General features: G+C 39.1%; 2 protein-coding genes across 4 annotated transcripts in view; one reads left to right on the top strand and one right to left on the bottom strand.

Annotated features, from left to right (window-relative positions):
• hsd17b4 (hydroxysteroid (17-beta) dehydrogenase 4) overlaps positions 1–3749 on the bottom strand; it is a 32801-nt gene extending 29052 nt beyond the window's left edge. The window contains exons 1-3 of one of the 2 annotated variants that reach the window (XM_026186962.2): positions 3583–3749; positions 3047–3100; positions 791–898 (exon numbers count right to left, since the gene is read on the bottom strand). In XM_026186962.2, the coding sequence (XP_026042747.1) occupies positions 791–898; positions 3047–3100; positions 3583–3634 (214 nt within the window). In that variant the 5' untranslated portion in view covers positions 3635–3749. Of the gene's footprint in view, positions 1–790; positions 899–3046; positions 3101–3170; positions 3216–3582 lie in introns of those variants that run through there. The other variant, XM_026186963.2, reaches the window with a different exon arrangement.
• A 649-nt stretch (positions 3750–4398) lies between these two features.
• prr16 (proline rich 16) lies at positions 4399–23026 on the top strand. 2 transcript variants are annotated; one of them, XM_026188137.2, is made up of 3 exons: positions 4399–5744; positions 11841–12921; positions 20098–23026. In XM_026188137.2, exons 1-2 carry the CDS (start codon positions 5610–5612, stop codon positions 12705–12707), a joined length of 1002 nt encoding a protein of 333 aa, XP_026043922.1. In that variant the 5' UTR covers positions 4399–5609; the 3' UTR covers positions 12708–12921; positions 20098–23026. The 2 variants fall into 2 exon arrangements, with proteins under 2 accessions (XP_026043922.1, XP_026043924.1); XM_026188139.2 differs by lacking the exon at positions 20098–23026 and adding an exon at positions 14016–14165.
• The last annotated feature ends 1623 nt before the right edge of the window (positions 23027–24649 follow it).

Here is a 24649-nt window from a genome sequence, read left to right as displayed (position 1 = left end):
TTTTTTTATTTTTGAGAAATTGGTCTTAAAAGATTGTTTCTTGTTAGCTTTAGTTCAGGTTGTACTTCAAAGTGAGATTAACAGAGTTTAAAATCTGAGCTTTTCATGTCACAAAAGTGACTATTTTCCCCCTCGGTACAATCACAGCGATAACTTATGTTGAATATATGAATATATAATCTAGTTGGGAATTTTAGGTTAAAATCGACTGGAATCAGCATTTTTTCATATAACAGGCAGCAATTTGTGCAGAAGAAGAGTCAGATGACATGTGAAAAGTCACTTTTTATGTTAGCACTCACAGAGGCTGAAGCAGGAATCCGGGCTTAACAAAGAAAGTTGATAACCACTGTTGCAGTACCCGTTATCTACAACTGGGGTTTTATCAAGCCAGCTAACGCAAAGAAAGCCTGACTATATTGAACATCCTTTATAGTTGGCTCATAGTTATATATACACAGAAGCAATGAGCAGATTTGGGAGGCATATAAGAAACTTTCATAGTGATAAAGCTTATGGCCTCACTCTTCTTTCAAGTTTAAGTATTGATGTGATGTGGCAAAAAAAAAAAAAAAAAATGGACAAAAAGTCAACATTTAAAATTGCCAATAAAACAGAGTGATTGTTTTGTTTTCAAAAACGATTTTTTTCTCCTAAAGGTGAGACACATCTTCAATACTCACCAACAGTTTCATCACTGAGCAAGTCCAACTGATAGAAATCAATACTATTTTTCACTCAGCCACTACATGAACTAAATACGTGAAGCAAGCAGAAGAGAAGAACTCACCATAGTTCGCCACTGCCTTGCCTCCCTTCGCTCTTATCTCTTCCACCACCTTATCAGCAGCTGCAGAACTCTTTCCGCCTCCTTTAGTGTCTGCCCCAAGGTCATTCACTTTATTGCAACAAGGAGAAAAAGATTAGCAATAATGGGGTGAGTTTTGCAATTCTCCATGAGTGATTAGGTTAAGAAAACAACATAGGCAAGCTGATTCCTTGACAGAGTTAAGATCAAATTCAGTCATGGCAGGAGGAATATACTGAAATTAGAAAATATTTATGCCTGCAACTGTGTAATTTTAAGAATAAAAGAACCAACAGTCATAATGCAAGCTTCTTACCGACAATTTCAATATAATTTATCTTAGTCCAACATTTCCCTCTCCCAATTTGGTATAGCACCTCAATTCAGGACATTTGTTACAGAAGATCTGTTGCGCCCCACATTTTTGGAACCAACTGTCATGTGTTTCACTTAGTAATATGGAATTCAGTCGCAGTCTCTTAAAACTGAATCAGTGAATCCCAAATCAACTCAACGTCAGCCTGGAACGCCACTAAACCAGCAGGTATTTTCACCAGTATGTCATACAGATGCAGCAATCTGCACGTTTTTGCTCATTTCAGGTAAAAATCAGCTGGTGCTTTAGTGTAGTCAGCAGCAAGTCATATGAACATAAAGTGGTATAAACCTTATGTTCAAACTATGAACAGGATATATGAAACTAGCTGGATCCATGCGGAGCTAAATATGAATATGTATACCAATATGATACTCACTAATATTTTTTTTTAAATTAAAAAAATAAAAATACAGCACTGAGAGATCACAACTTCCCCCAAAGGGCAAGCTCTATATTTACAACTTTGATGTTTTATGATTCTGACATAACCCTATTATGGCATCATATTGAAAAAATAAGACGTATGTTGTACAGCTCTCTCCGTGCCCTTTTATATGATATATTACTCAATATGGTTTCTTTAAAAAAAAAAAAAAATTTAATGGTCAACTTTGACCTTGGGGAGTAACAATAAAGGTCAAGGTCAAATGCTTAGCCAACCAAGGTACTCATGTCCCCCAAGGCCTAGTAAACGCTCTGAAGCTTGAGGACAACCCATAAAAAAAATAAAAAAAATATTGTGGGTAATATGAAGTTTGTACTGATTTTCACATTTGGTGGGACCTTCACTCGATTTTCGCCAAAGTGGAATCAGCTCGAGCGGTTGTTGGTGTCCACTGTCACACAAAATTTGAATATGATAACTTGAAAATTGTGGATGCTGGACTGCTAAAAAACAGATGAACTAAACAGAGTATTCTCTCCCTAAAGGGAGGGAGTATGTAAACTTACTAAATTACAGGTTAGGTGTTTACCAGCACAGGTTAAGCCTACAGCTATGTTACCATGGCAGTTTAACTTGGTACATTGCCTATCTGGAAACTCTATGTCCCTATACCACATTTGATAAATCTATCAGGGAACTTGGTGTAACATTTGACTCAGCTTTCTTTCTAGATGCTCATATTACATCTCTGCTTCGCTGTTGCCTTTATGCTGAGTTCCATTGTGTTACGCTCTGAATTGGAAATTGTTATTCATGCATTGATTTCATCACGTCTGGATTATTGTAATTAAGTGTTCACTTTTCTTACCCGAACCTCCCTGGAACATCTGCAGGTTGTTCAGAACCTGACTAAATCTTCCAAGATTTCACATATCACAGCATTGCTAATTAACTGCCACATGCTCCACATTAACTTCAGAGTCCAATTTTTAAGATTCTGGTTTTGACTTTTGGAGCTCTGCATGGACAAGCACTAGCACACATCGGTGAACTTTTACATCTGTACATCCCCAGGAGATCCCTGGGGTCATTTGAATAGGGTCAGCTGGCTATGTAGGATATAAGGCTGAGAACTAAAGGAAGACAGCGATCCTCCAACAGTAGCTCTCCCTTTGACCCTGGAATATGTCGACTCAGTGATGTCTTTGAAAGAGCAGCAAAAATTCAGTGTTTTTAATTTACTTTTACTTTTTTTTAAAGTAACTTTTTCATTTTAATGTTTTGGAATTTTTCTTGTGTAGCTGTTTGTAATATTTATGTTGAAAGGTGCTATATAAATAAATAAGATTTGACTTTGCTTCATTGTCCTGGATAATCCAAATTCTGCTTTGTTGCACGTGTCCCAGGACATCTTAACAATACTACGATAGAAACACAAGGTAAAATAAGTAAAAAATGAATATCTTTTATTTACCTATTACTGAGGCACCTCTCTCAGCAAAAGCCAGTGCATATTCTCTGCCAAGACCTGTGCAAAGAAAGACACATGAGTAAAAGGTATAAGCTTACTTCCAAAGAATGAAAAAACCCATCACCACCTGCAGCACTGCTGTGTCGTTGCTGCATGCCCTTTCACACACTTTCCCTGGAGCTACAAGCCATTGCAACATTCGTACTTTGATCTCCGTTTCCATTAAATAAAAAGACCGACATACGTCGGTTTCTGCTCGAATTAAAATAGCTAATTTTGTATAACAATAACAAAGACTTGCTTTACTGATATTGCAGTTATTGCCCAGTGTTAGCAGTCAGCAAGACGCCGTGATTAGAGCAGCTGTGCAGCTAACAAACGCGCAAGACGAGAAAAAATTAATGCAATTTCCGTCCTAATAACTGGGCTGTTCACTAAGAAACTAACTCCACAACTACCAGATTAGCATTTGGTGCTAACAATACAGGGGCTATTTTAGCGTCAACATAGTCGACAGCTCAGCTAACGGCGATTTTTACCTCCTCCGGCCCCAGTAACAAGCACGACTCTTCCCTCGAAAGACAGAGACATTGTTTTGAGATTTTACTATCTGGTTTGAGAGGGTGACAGAAGCTACAAAAGCTGCAGCACTGGCTTTCTGAGACAGCAGGATGAACTCTGACAAGTTCCACTTCCGCGATATAGGGAGGCTGTAACGAGCAGTGACCAATCAGAAGCCAGGATTTTATTACAACGTTTTTATCATTTTTTACACGTGTAATCTGTGTACTTTGACCTCAAATTTTGATATTAAAATTTTTCAGGCTGTTTTATGACATTGTCCAATTCACATAATCTGTAGCATCTGAATTATACAACAAGAAAGATAATCAGTCAGAAAAAGATAAAAAAACAAACAAACTGCAAAACAGCTTGTTTTCAGCACGGATTACGTTCTTTCTTCCATTATCCACTAAGTTCCAAAACATCTTGAGGAAAGCATATGCTCATTTGCCTTTTAGTGTTTTTAACCCCCCCCCCCCCCCCCTTTAGTTTCTGTTAGTTTCCAAACAGTTAGGAGTTACTTCTTCAATTATGAAGTGGTATCTCTCTAACGCATTTCTAACAAATAGGACTCAGCAGGTTAAGTTCAACAATACTCGGTCTGAGCCAGTACAACAGAACAAGTATGTAGGCTACTTAAACAATCACAGAGAATGCTGTGTGATCCATCTGAGTACATTCTGCACTCTTTGTATGAGTTGCTACCATCAGGCAGATGGTTTAGAGTTCATCAGGGAGAAATTAATAATTTTAAGAACTCCTTTGCTCCTCTGTGAATCAGAATATTAAACTGTAGCCTAAAATAAGTTGAAGCTTCACAGGTTGCAATATAAGCCAGTTCAAAGCCAGTTGGAGAGATGCAGATTGTTTGGTTGTTTTTGATTTTAAATCACTGCTTTTATCTCCTAACGTTACATTCCCATATCTAACTAATCAACAAAATAAAGTTGGCAAATATCCTAATTTTATTCATAATAGTCATATTTAATACATTTATTTTACAGCCCTTACAATACTATTTATTCTATATACAGATAATAAGAAGTCCTGCATATTAATTATGCATATTGCGGGACTGGCAGTAGTTAGACTGTAGGGATAGCCCACCTGTGGTGGGGATGTAATGATGTTATTTGAACGCAACAAACAGAACCGTTCCGAATCACGAAGAAATGTTAACAAATTTGCAGGGCAAATGACGAGAACACCAAATAAAGTGACTGAATCAGCAGCATCCTCTTGATGTAACAGAGAGAGAGAGGGAGAGGGAGAGAGAGCGTGAGGAGGAGCGAGAGAGAGAGAGCGCGTGAGGACAGCGAGAGAGACCGCGCACGAGCATCCTGTGCTCAGACTCTCCAAGGAGGCTGCGATGTAGACAGGATGAAACTGGCGGGGTGTTTTTCCGAGGACCGTGCCTCTCGGTTGTCGTTACCTGTCATGGTATATCATTACCATCTATTAATTATGTGGAGAACAGGAGGAGCTTATTATAATTTTGTCGATGCCTGAGGATTATGGACCGTTACAGTAACGAACAACTGTGTAACGGTTCGGACAGCTGCCTCTTTCTTTTTCTTTTTCTTCTTCTTTCCCTTCTTTGCTTAAACAATTTTTAAAGCGCTGGCGTCGCTGATTTTCTAACAAAATGTTGAATTTAGCGCTCTGTCGACGTGAAGGATGCCCGTGGCACGTCATTTTTTGTTGCCGTTGGACATAAACCTGTGGACGGGCGCTGTTTCCCAGGCAGTATGATACAATATTTTGACATAACCGTTATTTTTGTGTGTTACGCTCTATTGCGCATGCCTAGTGTTAGCTATAGAATGCTGCCCGACGCCACTTCTCTCCGTCCTGGCCGTGATTTAGGAGAGAAAAAGTGACGGCAGCTGGGGGACTACATAGCAAAAAAGAGAGAGAAAATGCGTTGGCAAAGTGGCAGCGTGGCGAGCAAAGGATTTGACTTGAGATCCTTCATGAAATAGATTGTGCCATAAACTGAAGAATGTCAGGGACACCAAATGCAGAAGCTGAAGGAGTAGTCTCCAAAGTAAAAGTGAAAAAGGAGATCAAGACAATCGTGGAGAATTTGGAAACCATCCTGGGAGATCTTAAGGATGTAGCTAAAGAGCTCAAAGAGGTAAATTAGAAGAAGTATTCTGCCATGTGTCGTGTTATTTCCACAGGCTTGCTGTGAGGGTGCTTTTTCTGAGCATCCTTGACTGAGAAGAGATGGAGGGCTGACATCGACCTCACCAGTGGGGCCTGGAAAAGACTACACACCGTGCTCCTGCCTTTCCCATTAATGTATGTGATCATTATCACCAACATGAGAGAGATTTGGCACTGGGAGGACATAGGGTGGGAAATGGCAGGACAGCTTCTTCACCCTGACTCATAAGCTTTGATGAAAGTGTGAAAAAAATGTGATCACAATTAATATTTAATGGACAAGTTGGTGCAAGCAGGAAGGTGATTTTGCATTGAATTTCATCATCTTAATGCTGACTGTTTTGTTGGTCCAAATGATTTCCTGTCAAATAATAGAGAGAAAGTGGTCTTCTTCTTTTCACCTGTCACCTCCCTGGACTCCTTGTGGTGTCTTGCTTATCTTCATCTTTCTTTGTCTCTCGGCATGTGTATTTGTGGCTGTCCTCCTCCTCTCTAGTCCTAAAAGATCAAAACTCTTTTAGAGCTGTCTGACTGAGGTCTCAAATCTCAGTGATGGAGAGACTACAGATGTTTCTGTAGAAATCAGGATGATATTTCAGGTTTATATTCACAGTCACAGAACCAGTAATATATAGCTGCCTCTGTGACATATTTCCCTTCATTCACATTAAAGTGGTTTCTCTGAATCAGTCTCACCCCCTCACTTGAAATAACCTGCAGTCTTACCTGCTTTTATGCTTGCATTCCTCTGCCGACTGCACACCAGGCATCCAGTCCGCTCTGCCAAACCTCTAACCTTAACATGACAAGCTGTCATTCTAATACAACTCTATTGCGTACAGCCTGTGGTACATTATGGATGGGTAGCCGACACAGCATCTGTCTCCTTCTGCCGCTCTGTTCCCCTCACTCTCATTTTTTCCTGCAACTTTGACTAAATTACACTCCTTTTGTGTTTTTCAGCAGTTTACAATATGTCACAGCAGGCACCAGAGATAAATGAGAAGAAGAAGCCATTGTAATCTGTCTATTCTGATCTTTTTATGTGATGTGCCCTTCCTTTTTCTTCCCTTCTTGCTTTTTTTCTTTTGCTTCTGGGAGATTGTGTAGAGGATCAGTTATTCTGACACCGCACACACTAAACACATACCTCCAGGGGGTGTTACTATCAAAGCCAGTGTTTGGGGTGTAATCCATTTGAAATGCAGTTATCTGTTATAACTCACAGACGGGGCTGGAGCCGAGCCTGGCTCCAAGGAGGGACCCTGCCCAGATGCTTGGCACTGCCGCCGAAGCTGCCTGGCCTACAACAGGGGCTGCACACTGGGATACTGGTATTACCTCTTGTGTGTGTCCCAACAAATTATCCATTTAAAGACTGCATGGAGAGTTTAGCACTCTGCCCTAGCCTTCTCATCTTTATTTTTATCGCTCCCTCTCAGTCACTTGCTCTCTCTTCTTAGTTGCTGTTTGCACATGCATTTAAAACCACATGATAGCAAATGTGCTTGAGAGCAGGCTAACATACTGGGTACTCTAAGATGAGAACCCCTAATCCAAAAGATAAACAACATCTTTGTCTCAAATGTTGTAATTTTACTTTCTAGAGAAATTTTCTCCTTGGTTGCTTTAATGGCTAGGATACTGTGAACCTATGCATGCTCAGCTCAACTTATGTTAGACTTTTTTTAGACCCTATGAGAGCTGCCGACTTAAACATTAGCAAAATGTCCAACACCACTTCAGTTCTGGGCTTCAAAGGAAGCACCACTCTCCAACAAGGGAAGAGAAGCAGGAAGGAAATGTACTCTAAAGGGAAGGTTTTTGGAAAGACTTCTGAAAATGCCTCAATAACGTGGGCATTATATTACTAAGTACCAGTTATTAGTTCCCAGTAGAGTTTACTATGATTATTAAATTTTATCTGCTGTGTTAAAGACTTCTTGGGCAATGTTTATGATGTATTATAAACCTTTCCAGCATCCAGATATTGCCTGAGCACTGTAGGTGTAAATGAATAGTAGAGTATCTGTGTCCATGGAAGTGCTGAAAGTGCAAGTACTTACATTTCTAAAGATAAAGTGTGCATGGTCTATCATATTTTAGTTGTCTAGTCAGCCCTTGGTTTTAGGTGGGTGTATCTTGTTTGGTCGACAGCTGGAATTTAGAGGTGTCACAATTAGGGTTAATATAGCTTTTAGTTTATTTTTTTATTTCAACTTTTTAATGTTTTTATTTAGTGAGTTTACTTATTCAATTTATTGCCAGTTATTCAAAATTGTTCAGTTTAATTTTGAATAACTAAAAAGGTTAATTTTATTTTCCTTTGTAGTTAAAATTTGTCAGGGGCAAAGCAGAAGTTCAGAACTGAAGGAAGTTTCCTCTACAGTCTACATCTTTGTTCTTTTTTCATTAGTTCAGTTCAGTTAGCTGGACTTTTTTCATAGTAAGCTCTAGTTAACTATAATAGCCTTGGTTTTGATGGTAAATGGTTAATGGGCTGGTACTTACATAGTGCCTTTCTACTTAATTTGAGCACTGAAAGCACTTTCTACAACAAGTTTAATTCATCCAATTACACAACACACATATTCAGGCAGTGCTTTTATCTATATGTAAGCACTTATCTAATATTCACTTAAACTCAAAATATGAAAGATGCATCTGGAGTAACGTGGGGGTTTGACACATGAACAGGAGTATCTGGGATGGGTCCATTGACCTCCAATTGGTAGACGACCCGCTCTACCACCTGAACCACTGATAAATATAATCACATACTGAGAATAACATTGATATTTAAAATTGAAATATTAATATTGTGTCAATAAAGAATATACGATAATATAACACATATTGTTCTACTGATTAATAAATGATTGCTAAAGAAAAATCACTACCAAAGTGTTAGCAAAAGACTTTTAGCTTTTGTTTCATAAGTATTTTTAAATAATCTGGTTAAAACTGAATTCTATTGATCAATTCCAGAAACAAACAAAAGAAGAAAAAACATGCATATATATGTAGATTAATCATTCTTAGATGTGTAGTCCATCCAACCTTCAGATCCACCATTTGTTCATCGCATCCAGTATCAAAGCACCAAGATGGCAAAAGTGAAAACACATAGCAAGGGACTTCACTAAGCTGGCTACTTCCATCATTTGTTAGCTATATGAGAGCAGCTGAGAGCAGTACGACGTGGTGTATTCCAAGAATGGTCAAACACTTCCCAGTGAATATTGATGAAGTATTCATCTTTGTTTTTAATAGATATCTAGTTAATATTGTTATCAACATTTGATACATTTTTTATAACAACATGATGTGACAATCTAATAAGACAGTGTTCGAGGAAATTCAGCTATAGCATTTTGCATGTGCACTTGAATATATGCAGGTCTAATTTTTAAAAAATTAAAGGAACATTTTAAAAACACATAAGATTTTAATGGAGAAAAAAACATGCTGGATATCTCTGCTGATATGGACTGGGTTTTGGATTTATTGGGAATGAAAGGATATCACATTGTTTGATGAAAATTAAGATTATCAACTTACAGAGGGCTGAATTCAAAGACATTCCATAAAATCAAAGTGAAAAAATTATGCGGCTGACTAGTCCATTTTGCCAAAATGCAGCAACTCAAAATGGTACTCATTGGTGTATGGGCCCTGCGTGCTTGTATGCATGCCTGACAACATCAGGACCTGCTCCTAATGAGATGAGTAATGGGTTTCCATCTCCTCCTAGATCTGTGAGGAGATCTGAGCTCCTGGACAGTCTGGCGTTCAATTTGGCTGTATTGGATTTAGGTCAAGTGAGCATGTCTGCCAGTTTAAAGCAATGGGTCCAAGGATTTCATTCCATTTCCTAATGGCAGTCAGGGTGCTGTTGCTCACCTTGTAGAGGTCTGTGCATCCCTCCATGGATATGCTTCCCTAGACCATCATTGACCCATCATCAAACTGGTCATGCTGAACAATCACATGTGTCTCCAAAATCACGTGTCACATGTGTTAAGGGTGAACCTGGTCTCATCTGTAAACAGCACAGGGTGCCAGTGGTGTACGTTCCAATTCTGTGGTTCTATGGCAAATGCCAAATCAGGTTCCACAGTGCCAGGCAGTGAGCACAGGACCCACTAGAGGATGTTGGGCTCTCCGGCCACCCTCATTAAGTCTATTTCTGATTGTTTGGTCAGAGACATTCCCATCGGTGGTCTGCTGGAGCTCATTTTATAGGCCTCTGGCAATGTCCATCCTGTTCCTCTTTACACAAAGGAATGCCCTGCTGATGGGTAAGGATCTTCTACAACACTGTCCAGCGCTCCTAGAGTAACTACCTGTCTCCTGAATTCTCCTCCATGCTCTGGAGACTGTGCTCGGAGGTGTTGGACTGTGCAGCCTTTCTAGGGTCCAGGTATCTCACACTACCAGTAGTGACACTGACCATAACCAAACGCAAACCTAGTGAAAAAACAACCAGAAAAGATGAGGAGGAAAAAAGGGGTCAGTAGCCTTCATCTATAAAACCATTCTTGTATTGGGTCTCACTGTAGCACCTTTAGTGCATCTGTTAACCCTCTCTGCAACTTAAATGACGAGAAGTTTAACTGGCTCAATTCTATACTCTAATTAAAGTTTTCCTCTATTTATTGTTTTTATTTATTTTTATCAGTACATATTGCTTGTTATCTTCCTGAACAGTTCTTAAGTACTTTCATTATGTAGGATGTGGATGCAAACTTCCGATGGGAAGACATAGATGTATTTTTCTATCTGCTGTTTCATATCTACTGTATCTACTGTATTCATATCCTTTCTGATAAAGTTAGTAGGGCATTTTACATAATTTCTTTTTCATTACAGATTTGTTAAATGTCTCCTAATGGTCTGCTGTCACATGTTGCATTTCAAGGAAACAAAGCCTTCGGTTATGTCTTTTTCATGGTATTTTGATTAATAAGAGACAAACAGTTTAGTGATCTTTTCACTCCTCTGCACTGTTCTTTTTTTTTTTACATTCCTTTGTCTTTGTCATCTTTTCTCTTTTCTTCTTTCTCAAAATTGGTTGCATATTACAAATGATGGTTCTTCCGTCTTGCATCACAGGATATGTTTGGTGCTGCTACTTCTCTTGAATTCTGCTGGTGCATGAGATTGATGTAATCTATCACTTAGGTCAGAATCTGGCAGGCTCATGGCTTCTCTCAAAAATCCTATTGATAGTTATTTTCTCTCACTGTGGTTGTCATTGGGATGTATTAAGCAATCTTCAGTCTTATAAATTTGGAAGTGTTTCCTCTTTAAAATGTAATTAAGAACATACAAAGATTTTAATTTGTCTTTTCCTCTACTTCATCTTCTTACCCTATATCCTAATGCATTTTTTCCAAGTTGGTAACTTTTTAGATGAGACTGTAATAGTAAATATTTTCTGTAGGGCTTCGCAATTGAAAATTATGATGGCTTCTGCAATTATGGAAATAAGATTATTGATGTAAAACAAATAATTTTAAAGTAGGCTATCTGCTAAAGCGTTAAACTTTTGCTCTTTACTAAAAAAATCCAAACAAACTCTCCCATATGCTTTGGCTGGTTTAGTTCATCTCAGTTCACCCAGGATGACAAAAAGAGAACCTTTTGTTAACAAGAGTTTGGCTGTTAGGAGGAACTTTGGTTCTAGAAACAATGTTTCAAAATTAGGTCAATCTAATTAATAATCACTGACCAAAATATTGCATCATTACAACTTATACCATAACCAGTGGCTCCATGGTGAAGTGGTTTACACACATTCTCCTAACAAATCATAAGCTCCTCGGGTGAGTCTCAGGAGGAGACACAAATCCCTCTGGGCTTGAATCAGGAAGGGCATCCAGCATAAAAATTCTGCCAAGTGAAACATGTGGAGATACCTGCTGTGGACATCCCTTGTGAATAAGGACGCAGCTTTTACAGTTTATACCATAATCTAAGTGGCCTAATTTCATCTTCTTGTGACACACTTATTTATTTTTCCTTCAGCTGTCATAGTTACACTTCCTATTATCACCAACAGGTTGTTCATGAGATTGACACCCTAACTTGTGACCTGCAGTTGGAGGAAGACGGACTAACAGACAGCTCAAAGACAGACACACTGAACTCCAGCTCGAGCTCCACCACCACCACTACCACTGCATCCAGCCTGGAGAAGATGAAACTCTTTCCCGAAGACTGCATATTTAAAACACCTGCTTCCCTAATGCCAGTCCCCATCAACCCTCCTGGAGTCCTGACTGTACTCAAGAAGCCACACCCACCTCTACCACCACCAAGGCATACCCCGCTGAGAGCCGAGGACCACAACGTTAAAAATCTGCCTCATCCAACTTTAGTGTTATCAGGGAATCTATCCAAGGCTAATGGGTCTCTATTAAGGAATGGTGGGGTTTTCCCATTGAAATCAAACAGGGATTTATTTTCCTCTACACCATGCTTCATTTCTAATGACAGTGGAATCCCTGAGTCGGGTCTTGTTCCTACATTGCCCAGACCCATGCCTCTTCTACGGCATGAAAAGAACAAATGCCCCAAGGCCCCTGGCAGGGAGCCACGTGAGAGGGAACGTGTACGTTTCAGCGAGAAGGTTCAGTTTCATGGCTACTGCCCGGACTGCGACCTCCAGTACGATGTAGATGACACAGAACTACACTTGCAGGCTGAGCTGAATGACTTGAGGCTCAGCCCAGTACACTGCTGCTCCTCTTCCCCTCCTCCTCCTCATTCTCTTTCCCATGAATTCATGTTGGAAAATGGCGGTCTACCAGTCAGCCACAGTTTCCCACCAACAGGAAACACTGCTCCACCTTGTGTGCCTCCCCACACACCTTCTCTCAAGCCCCAGAAAACAATCCTTCGCAAATCAACCACCACCACAGTTTGACACCAACCCCCCTTGTTGTGTCTAGTTTAAACATTTTCGAATCATTCATAGTGTTTTCTACTTTATGAGTGCTTTCTACTCCAGTTGAACTTTGGATTATCCAGAGAGAAGAAAGGATTGGAAATAATAAACAAAAGAGCGGATATAGTGAGTGGAACAGAAGAAGGCATCGCCGTGGGCATCGAGATGTACATGGAGAGATCAGGACGAAGCGGTGAGTGTTCCTGAGTGTGCCTATACGAGTTGTTCATCAAGCAGGTTTGTTTGCTCCAGCACATCCCCATGAGTCTGTCTGTGTTTTTGTGGTTTTTTAGAGTATCTTCATATGTACAGTACAGAGGTGTTCCCAGGATATTTTTAAAGAGCACAGCACAGGAAGAACCAAGAACAAGACAGGGAATTAAAATTGGTGTAGAAAACTTACAATTTTCATGTTCATGGGTACTCCTGTGCCCTCATACAGATGCCATTGCTTGAAAACTGCCACTGCAACTTACCAAGCCTCAAAAGGCACAATATTAGCATGTATAATATACATGATATTATTAGATCATAACTGTTGATTCATGAATTTGTATCTTTTTAATGTTGCAGCTGGAAATTATTTCATTACTTATAGCTTAAAAATATTAAAACGACAGTATATTTTAAAGTAAGCAAAAAAAAGGTAATTACAGTTTCTTACAATTTAAAACAGTTGTTGTGAAGCACATAGTATATTTGAATTTAAAATATAGTGAAAAAGAAATAGCAAGCACTAAAAGAAAATTGCATGTGCATATGCCATACCAAGTCTGTATATTTAATTTAAGAAATACTTAAATAAAGTACATTAAAACACTATAAAGTAACTTGTTAAATATAACAAGTTATATCCCAGTACTGTTCCTGCTAATGCTATTATCTAAAGATATAGGGCACTTTATCCAGGAGTGCCTATTTCATATTTCAAACATGGGGCGAGTGCCACCCCATGTTTCCCCTCTGGACACACCACTGCATCTGTTTGTTGGTTCTTGGGCAACTGATACTGGTAGACTGCTTTTTGTTTTGTTTCTTCCAGGAGATTGTTGGTACTGAGTCTATTACTTGGGATCTTCTCCATTAGCAATAATATAATGAATTAATATCTTTCTAGATGAAACAATAGCACCCACTTCCCCTAGATTTTATACAAAAACTTAAAGATCTTCCAATATGCTGGCACATAAACAGAATATATCTTCACACATACCTGCCTAGATTCACAGTTAGGGTTGTGAGACAGACAAGTGAGTTGGTACTACCTCTTCCTTCATCACCTTCCAGGATTCATTTTGTTGACGTGTGAGACTGTAGAAGTAAAAGGAGGGAGAGAAAATGAAAAGAGTGACACGGCAGGTTGGAGAGAGAGAGAAGGAAGTGTTAGCTGATACAGCTGGCATTTTGATTTGTGTCGACAGACGTCTCCACAGCGCATACTAATTGAAAAATCTTTTACTTTATTTTCTAATAAAAATCTGTCTTTAGCAATGCAAGTCTCATTTTTGTTGACATCTACCCTCCACCCGCTGTGATATCAGCACCACCCCCCTGTGATGTGAAGCTAAATGGACAGTAAGCCTATCAGTTCTGCTCTTGAGTGGAGAGAATCAGGCGAAACAATGCTGAACTATTTCCTTTTAAATCAGCAGTAACATCGGACCATCTCAGTCTATATGAACAGTTGGTAGTCTCCACTTTATTGGCTTCCATTAAGAAGCATGTTTCAGAAAGTCTGTTATTTTTGCATGTGTGTGTGAGAGAGAGAAATGTGTGAGCATATGGCTGATATTTCAGTACATCTGAGATTGTTTTCAAATCTGTGTGTGTGTGTCTGCATATACGTCTTTGTATTTACAAAGGTGTGTGTAAAAGCACGAGTCAGTTTGCCAGACTGGGGAGACAGCACACCCAGGAGTTAGATGAGAATAGTAGCACCTTCCTCCCAGCAATGCCCTTAATTAGCTAGATTAGACTAGAGGAGATAACAGCACTGCCTCAGAAAGCCTTTGTACCAACATTAGCCTTGACAAAGCTCTGAACCGCTGCTAAACATATTTTTTATGACAAACAGTGAGAGAGGAGAGAGCAAGCCGGCAAGCAGAGAAACTGAGGAAAGAAATAAGGAAGATAAGAAGTAAGAAATAAGGAAGCAAGGTAAAGATGTGTGGAGGACAGTTGTGATGTTCGGGAGGCATGTTATATAAACAGTGAATTTAATATGTATATCACTTATATGTTCTGTTGGGGTGGTGGGGGTGGAAATCTTGAAGGTTAAAGCTGAGAAAACCAGGGGAATGAAAATCGCACATTGATGACTAAATCCAATGCAAGACCTCGCTGGCCTTACAATCTAAAATCGGCATATAGATTAGGGATCAGTGGATATTTAGCCATGTAAAAAATGAGAAAGAGTAAGCACGAGTGGGGATGAGGGCACATAGGGTAAAAGTGTGGGACAGAGAGAAAGTGAGTGTGCCGTAGAGAGAGACAGACAGAGAGATGGTGATGCAGTGAAAGCTGATGCTCTTTTAGCTGCATTGCCCTGCTGTTATGTAGCAAATGTGGATGTATGTTTTTCCACTCGATTAGTGCTCACGGCACAGAACATCCACTGTATTAATGTTGTATTCATGGTTTTATGTCTGGCAGCAGCATGCACACATACGTACATATTGAAATACTCATACAAATAGGTACATCATCAGTAGATCCTACTCATATGGGCTTCTGCCACCGTAGTAGTTTTTTAGTAGCTGAGGAAATTGGCACAGTGTCATCATGTGATTAAAGATGTTTAAAGTTGTTTTGTTGCAAATTCTGTGCTTAAAAACTCTTAGGCTAGCTCAGTTTAGTAATAAACTTCAAAATCTTTTACCATATCCATCCATTCGCTTCCGCGTGTCCTTTTCAGGGTCACGGGGGCGCTGGAGCATGTCCCAGCTGTCTTTAGGGCGAGAGGCGGGGTACACCCTGGACAGGTTGCCAGTCTATCGCTGAGGTTCCTTTACCATATTTTTTTTTAAATCTCTTATCCACCTCAGTATCTAGGGCTGGAAATTTACCCAGCTGTCACAGAGTGAGAGGCAGGGTACGCTCTGGACAAGTCACCAGGGCTAGACAGAGTCAGACATCATCATAGACAGATAAACAGAGAAAGACTTCGATTCACATCACATCCAACCAATTAAGAGTCACCTAACCCTTACTTTAACCTGTGGGAGAACATGTAAACTCCACACAGAAAGGGCCAGCCCCAATTGAGGTTGAACCCAAAACCTTCTTGCGGTGAAGCGACAGCGCTAAACATCATACCACCCAAAATGCATACCAAATTTACCCGTTTCTGATCAAAAACTGTGATCAAATAACTAAACACAAAAAGAAAAACATTGAAAACATTGGAGGCATCTGCTTTATTTTTCTTTTCCCACTCTGTCTCATTTGTGGCAATTTGCTGTTGCACCTTCCAGTCAGATGTCTTACTGAATACAACATGATATACATTTTGTAAATTATGGGCCTTGTTAGAGACAAAAGTGCTCAGTTCTGGTATGTTTTAGGGCATGCCTACTTTGGCATTGATAAGCTTTTGCCACATCAACATAAAGTTGCCAGGGTACCAGAAAGGTGGTGGTCAATACCAGAAACAGTAGAATGACATGGCTCTCAATACCCATGTTGATATGAAAACACAAAGATATTCCCATGTATTTGAATGTATGATCATGTATTTAAAAAAAATTACAAAAATGGCATTTCTGTATATTAAAGCACAGTACAAAGAACAGTACAAAACCTAAAAAGCTAAAAGTATATTTTGTTGACTGAAATATTAGGAAGCCTGCTTACATTATTACAATTACATTACATTAGCTTAAGTACGTTATATTAGACATTGCAAACATTTTAGCCTGTGGGAACAAACTGTCTTAAACAAAATGGTAATGTGTAATTCAGGATAACATAAGAAGGATAATACTTTAAGTGTTGTTAACATTACGTAAAACGTATTCAGCCTGAATTCTTATGAATAGATTTGGATGACTAGGTGCTTCAGTAAAAAAAAAGTATTTCTTCCCTTGGTCTGAAAAGCATGTTTGCACATTTACATGCTGCCTTTTGTGTGGCATGTAAGGATAGACTAGAACACGTGCTCTGCTTAATGTTTCACAACAGGACTAACCAATACAAGACATCACAGTGGCTCACATTGTCCATTTTTTCTGAAGTGTTTCTAAATGTTTATTCAAAAATATTTCTCTCTTAAACTAAATCTGCTGACTCCAAAATGTTGTTGATGGTTTTTTGTATTATTTGTTTGTTTTGCCCTCTCACTTCAACACTGCAAAACAGATTATCATTATATCAACCTGTTCTTAACCTTTAAAATGTTTTGGCACTAGTGGCAATTTATTCATTTTAATAAAATTTCACAATCATTAAACATAGTTAAAACAGAAGCAGGTACACATGAACTTTGTTTTGTAAAAGGGACGTTAAATTATAGAATTTGTGGACACACAGACTACAGCTAGCTTTCATTAGGTTTACATGTTTCAGTGTGTTGAGATTTGCTCTGCCTTTCAACCTACTCTGTATTAATCTACCAGACATGTGTGACAGAAGGATGCCAGTATGAAGTGGGAGAAACTGTTCTGCCATTTGGGCTGGCTGACCGATGCAAAAGTGTTTCATCAGTCACTGGTTTAATACATGCATGACCTATTATCAGATTGTTCTTGTAACACAAAAATCACTACTCCTCTGACCATGGGTGTAGGAGTTTTTCACAGTTTTTGCAAAGGCTAGCTGAGCTCCAGCGCTCCAGGCTTGAGGATGAAGTTGTAATGGGCAGGGAGGAGGTGGATATTCACCGCCTCCATCATGAGTCAGGACTGACTCAAATGCACTGACCTACTCCCTACAGCTCACAGCTCTTGTCTATAACCCATCTTTCTCTCTCTCTCTCTCTCTTCTCTCACCCCCCCGCCCGTCTCATGCTCTCTCTCACTATTTCTTCATTTCTTTCTTCCTTTCCCCTTGGATGATGCTTTACTCCCACTCAGCAGCATCTGTATGCATAACACTCTCTTTGTGCACATGCAGCTCCATATACATGTGGGTGAGGTAGCTATTATTAAAGCATATCTGACACTTTGTACAGCAAACACTCCTGTTTGTAGGTTTAATAAAAAAAAGGTCAGGCACTTCCTGACTTTGAATGACAAAAAACCTTCTAGGGATGATGGCTTTTACTCCCTATTGTTATGCGTCCAGCACCGCCTCCATGTACAGCTTTTACATTTCAATCCCACGTCCTGCTGACGTCAATAGTCCATTTATCGGGTGAATTGGTAAACATCCGCGTTCCATAATGAGTTTGAAAAATCCTTACATGTAAAGGCTTGATGTGTAAATTTGGATATGTTACAGTAACAAGTGCAGAAGAGAGGATGAGCTCATGAACGGGGGTTCATTTAAATTAACAAACAATCCAAGTTTAAGAATGACCAATTACAAGTGTAGGTCTCCATTTCACATTATTGTAACTTAAACAGGGGCTCGTCCAGGATTTGGATCCAAGACTCACACAGAGTCTTAGTAAAACTGTAAATCCAAACCTGTCCCACGGCCTAATAAAGGAGACGTGGAAATCAGTTTACTTTGTGCCCAGATCAAAGTGAAATTCATTTTATTGATTGTTTTGGTATTCTTGGTGATACATAGCCTACAAATGCACCTGATTGATTTTCTGTGTTCCAGAAGCTGCAATTCAAGCAGAGTTAAACATTTTCTGCATCACCAATTGAATGAATGTAAAACCACAGACAATACGAAGCACAGTTTGTGCTGGTGTAACTTTATAGCTGGCCTTCAATTGGTAGTGTTAACAGGTTGCATTCCTTCAGCAGAGAAGCTGAATGGTACTTAAAGCACACTAAATAAATCAACATAAATGTGGTGATCCCAGCTGATTATAAATACATTTAAGAACATAACCTGCTCCAGACCAGGTTATATGTTCAGGAAAAGTTGCCATGGTGATCTAATCAGGTGATAACCACCTCTATAACACATAAAACTCTGACTTTAAGCTTAACATAGCTTGCTAACCCATTAATCATGCTTTGTAGTACACCCCTCTGCTCTGTTACTATGATTTGTTTCTTGCTATAATAGTCAATGCATGTGCTTATAGTGCTCCCACTGACTGTATTGTCTTCGTTCCATTTTCCAACCTGGCATGTGCACAATGTGCGATAAAACCCAAAAGATGTGTCAGAGTGAGACACATTTTGCCAGTGAATATTAATTAGCTGTTGTGTCTCGGTCTGATTGTTTGTGGTGATAGTCTGCCAAGAGACACAGTTGTCTGTTTGCTCATCCCATTCTGCATGCATCATTTACTTTGATTTTTGTTTCCCTCAATCAACTATATTTCATAGCAATCATTGAAAAATTAAATTGGTATGGGGGAAGCATTAAACAAAATGAAAACCAAATCATTTTGGTGTTTTGTGCCAGAGGCATTACATCTGTAATGGAGATGCTGTGTGCAGGGTTCATTAGAATACAAATAGACATGACCTACATTGCCAAACGCCAGAGCATTCAGAAGTAAATCTGGTGCACATTAGGCCTGAATACTGGCTCGTCTTGGTGCTTCTCTGTCAGTGACTCAGGCAAAGTGATGATTTGGGAACGTGAGTGGGCATGTGTGTTATTAAAATGCATGTGCGTGCTCATATGCATTTATTTTCATTTTAAAGGGGATACGTGTGCATGAGTTTTAAAAGGTGAAAAAGAGTGCAAAAAGACTCATGGGTGTATGCAGCCATGTGTGTAACATGGAGTCAAAGGCCGTGAGATGGCTCGGTGCAACTTAGAAAGCTTTGGTGGTGAAGCAAACTTAATCTGAGGCTTTCACGCTCCTTTGGAGATTGTTAAAAGTTAGAGGCATCAGCTGCACCTTACTCGGGGAAGGTAAACAATATTTCAACAACAGGATCAGATCTGTAAGAGCCACAGTGGCCCAGATGGGGTCCTCTGCTCATTGAACCTCTTCAGACTTGAGTGAGAAACACAGAAAAAAATGCTATTTAAGGAGTCCCACAAGTCTGGGCAAATTGTCTGTCACAAAAGGGAAGGCTTTTTAATCCACGAAGAAAAATGCAAGACTGTTCAGTCTTAATAACTTTGATGGCTCGTGTATGTGTTACTGGGCGTTTGTGCTTTGGCATATTTTCATTTTGGTCAATGAAAAGTGATTGTTAGTGCTGTGACTGCTCTGTCAAGTGGCTCTCCACTGTGCAGCCAGATATTCACACTAATATGTTTCCTCTTTTTTCTCTCTCTCTCTCTGCAGGGCCCATTGACACACTTGAGATACGAGACAAAGGGATGCTTGCTTCATACACCGATCGACCCCGGTTGATCAGGCAGGGAAGAGCCAGAGCTGAGGCCAAGCATCCACCACCATTTGCATAGCTCTTGCATAGTGCTTGTGCTGTTTGTGCACTAAGCAATCTCTGGGAACCAGCTGTGCTGGAGCAGTGTTACTGTCTAACTGGCAAAGCAGGAAGGGTAGTCACTGTGTGTGTGCAAAAAGATGAATCTATTGATGTGGAGGTGATATTTTCATTCATATAAATGGTTGATTTAAAGATTCAAACACCGATGAAACCTTATCATCAAAAGTAAAGATGAACCAGTACAAGATGGGGTGAAATAATGTCAGCCAGTATTTGATTGATGTCTATACTTGTTTTTGCTTTGTGCGTGCTCAGATGGAAATCAATAGCTCCACTCAACCGATGGAATTTGCCTTTTAAGAATTGTAATTGTTTGTGTCTGGAAAGCCCAACGGTTCGGCCTGGGAGCGAAACGCTCTCTGCTGGACTGCAGATAAGGAGAAAATAATAGCTATGTCAGTACGTGCCATATGCACAACCACAGCATGTTTTTGGAAAGACTCGTGTTTTGAAATGGTTGATGATGCGGTCACTGGTCCTTGTCCAGACATTCTGTTCGTTGTACATCAAAATCTATCCGCTCATCTGGTGCCATACAAGCTGTGTTTATTTCACAATGACATGCAGAGATTCAGTACAGTGTGGCATAGTTACAGCTTTAAAGGGTTATTGAAGAAGTAATAATTTGCATCAAATTTTTTTTGTATACAAATGTACATGTATATTTCAGGCATTTTTCTACAGAGACTTTAACATTTAAAAAGATGATATTTTTGATATTGTGTTGGATGACTGAGAGGTATTTTGATGAAAGCTGACATTCCCTCGAGGTATATGTTTTTCAGGGCAGAGCAAGATGAGTTATTTATACATACCGAATCGTGTTTACATGAATGACAAACTTAACTATTATAACTTAGAGAAACTTTACAATGTCGGCTGCAGTGGGAGGAGGAAAATATAATGCAGAGATGAAACGTGACGAAAACCAAATACCTAGTTGTGCTTTATCAGAAGGGAGGCATGGGACTGAATGAACGCATGACTGACTCTTCACTTTGTCCTGCCATCACTGTGTTTTTCTATGCATTTCTGTGGAGAAGCTGTCTGGTAGTGGGCCTGGAATGCTGGATTTTCTGCCCTCCAGAACAGAATTAAATAGTATTCCCTCTCATTCCCTCATCCATCGGGTCAATCCTGACGTCAATATAAATCTGACAAATTTCCATGTTGCTCTGGGTAATGAGTCATAGGTAATTAAAAAATGATGAAGTACTTTTATATATATATATATATATATATATATATATATATATATATATATATATATATATATATAGCACTTATAAAAACCAAATGAGTTATAAAGAAACAGAGTAACAAGATGAATATTACTCCAAATAGATCAAATATATACAGGATATACATAGAAAATCAGTCAAAACTCATCAAAGTTCCCACCTGACATCCAAAAAAATCAGCTAAGCAAAAAATGCAATAACTTACATATTAAATGAAATCATGCAAGGTTTAGTACAATGAAAATTAGTTACTGGCCATCAGAGTAGATAAGGGTTAAAACTCACTTTTCATTCCTTGCAATTTCACCACAGGAGATAACCAAATGACCTTTTCAGCACTGAGAAGGCACTAAACTCAGTTAAAAGCTGAAATTAAATCAGTTCTATACCCACTGTAAGTGTCCCCATCTACAGCCAATTCACCATATTTTTTTCTAAAACCAACTGTAAGCATCAATATTATGGAATATAATCACCGTTTCAGCAGAAAAATTGTACTAATATAACATCTGTGAAATAGAGTAACAGAAACACCCATCAAATATGGTATGAGTGTTGATATTGCGTAGAGAAGCTAAAGAGGGCACTTTGCAACTTATTTGGAATGCCAGAAACACAACCAGCCTTTCTGAACAGAGTCGGCATAAAGGAGTGAATAAATAACTACAAACAAATATGTGTGTCTGAAAGAAAAAAAATATTGGCCGATATAGCAGACTTTTTAAATCAGAAAATACGGGTATCTTAAAAGTCCTACATCAGTCAGGCTCTAGTTTAATGATATCACCATGTGTGTAACTGGTAAAAACCAACAGCATGAAAGGTCTGCTTGGTACCAGTTTGGTACCATGCTCATCTGTGACTTCTTCTAGTGGGTGGATGTAAAATTCATTTGGTTAAGGTTAAATGTGTTTTTGCACTCTGATAATTTCATGTACTTCATGTACTTAAGAAGTGCATTGAGGTCTAAAAAAACGCTGTAAAAAAATAAGGCGAATTAAAAGGCGACTAAATTTCCACCCGCTCCATGTACTCATTTCAGGTCTGTAAGTCAGAAAATATCCACAGTATGAACAGAAAATGTTGCATGACTTCATTTAGTATGCTGAAGATATTGCACACAAAAATAGCTTTTCTGGGAGGTTAAATGAGAGGCATTCACAGGTATTTCATGTAAACATGATTGCTGGTGAGCAACTTTTTTTTATTAGCACACCCCCCTTGATACATTTAGATTAGAGGCATCACACACACTTGTAAACCTCACCTCTTTGTTCAGATACTGAATTAAGGACTAAACTGACTCAGCAATGAATCGCTTTTAAAGCTGATTGGAATGTCTCAAAAAGTTGTTTGTGTTATTTTATTGTGTGTCCACAAACTGTTGGGAAATAACCTGTGAGAAGTAAACACTTTGCACTTGGTCAGTGTGCGTGTGTGTGTGTGCTTTAAACCTAACAATACTTTTAGTGCTGATTTTATGTCTGTATTCTCTATTAAAAGCTGTCCTCTTGTGCGTTTATCTCACGGATATGTTGAGCCTCTGTGAACCGGGAGCCCAACGGAGGAAATTAAACTGCCTCCGAGAGCGTCACACTTCATCAAAGTTACCAAAAAGCAGTGAGAGCAAACGTTTCAAAAAGAGAATGACAGAAAATGGCATCAGCAGCTGCATCAGTTAATTGAAGATTAGTGTGATGAGATAGCAGGCTGGCAGTGCTAAAGGCCATCAGCTGTCTCCCGAAGATATTCAGAATATCGTATTCATTAGAATAATTCAGATGAATTCATGGTGGCTTGTCATGGTCATACAAAAACAGACCGCAGCCAGCAGCTCAGTGCCATAAAAGTGACAGGGTTACAGGAACGGGGCAGCGGTGGCCTAGAGGACAGAGGGGAACATCATAAGTTCAAATGCATGAACTGGAAAGCTCTGCTAAGAATGTGCATGAGAAAAAGATATCTTTAACTCTGCCTTTTGGAGTGCCCTCAAGCAGGGCTCTCCATGAAAGGACTGCAACAGAGCTGGGCAGCTGTTTGCAGCCCAAGTGAATGGGAATCAGGCCGTGACAATAAAAAACTACTTGCATTTAATCCCGGGGTGCCTTATGTTGTAATTATAGTAAATGTGCAAATTTTCACAAAGCAGAACAAACTAAAGATGCTCGTGGTGCTATGATACTATAATGAATGTGTTACTGATATATAACAAAGCTATGATTATTTAGTTACAATATTAAAAATTTAGGAACCAATAGCCCTACTGATTGGAGAATGTTAAATATATTTTGAATCCTGAGGCAGTAATTACCATAATATGTGATTATTTTACTTGAAATATGATTAGCAAAATATGTTATTCAGACACTTGTTAAAGTATATTAGATTTACAGAGAAAGAGTGAAAACACAAGAAGTGAGGCTGGTGTTTGTATTTTCCATTTAGTCCACGTCAGACCACATCAAGAGACCAGATAATGTCTAGAGTAAAAACAGCTACTCTTAGGACCACATGAATCCCGAAAAGCTACTGACTGTTTAAAACAATGTTTCAGATTAATGCAATACCATGCAAAAGTCTTAAGTCACCAATTTCTTTATGTTGTGCAGTGAAAATGGGAAACACTTGCAGTGATTAATTAAAATATGTGCAAGCATACATGAAAATCCAGTAAATAAGGGAGAAAAAAAAACCCTACAAATTTCAACAAGCTTGAAAATTGACGTCTAATATGATCAATTTTGCTGTGCATCATAGCCTGAACTCGGTTAGAAAGGCTTTCTTGTTATTTCTTCAGGAATAGTTAACCAGGTTTCTTAAAGGAGTCTTTTGGATGTTGGGTGTCTTTTGTCCGTCAAGATCACTGCATCAATATTACTGAAGCAAATTTGGATTCATCACTCCACAAGTCCTGTTGCCATTGCTTTTCAGTCCAGTTCTTGTGAAATGTGGCATACCTCAGCCTTTTCTCCCTGCTTAAGAAAGGGTTCATGTCAGCCATCCTTCCACTGAGACCATTTCCAAACATTAGCTGGATCATCTGAAGGGATCTCTCAGGATCCTGTTGCTAGATTTTTTTCTTAAGGATATCACTTATAGAGAGTTTTTTTAGGCCTGTCAGATCATCTTTTGTTCTCCGTTCGTC

This window comes from Astatotilapia calliptera, chromosome 12 (assembly GCF_964374335.1).
Source record: "Astatotilapia calliptera chromosome 12, fAstCal68.1, whole genome shotgun sequence".
Taxonomy (NCBI): domain Eukaryota; kingdom Metazoa; phylum Chordata; class Actinopteri; order Cichliformes; family Cichlidae; genus Astatotilapia; species Astatotilapia calliptera.
Note: the sequence above shows the minus strand (reverse complement) of the source record. Positions and strands in the feature narration are given on the sequence as shown.

Bases quoted from the DNA above. Each gene is read 5' to 3' on its own strand.
- prr16 (XM_026188137.2), top strand. From the start codon at position 5,610: ATGTCAGGGACACCAAATGCAGAAGCTGAAGGAGTAGTCTCCAAAGTA. The intron at 5,745-11,840 runs GTAAATTAGAAG...TATCACCAACAG, and splicing joins TAGCTAAAGAGCTCAAAGAG to GTTGTTCATGAGATTGACAC.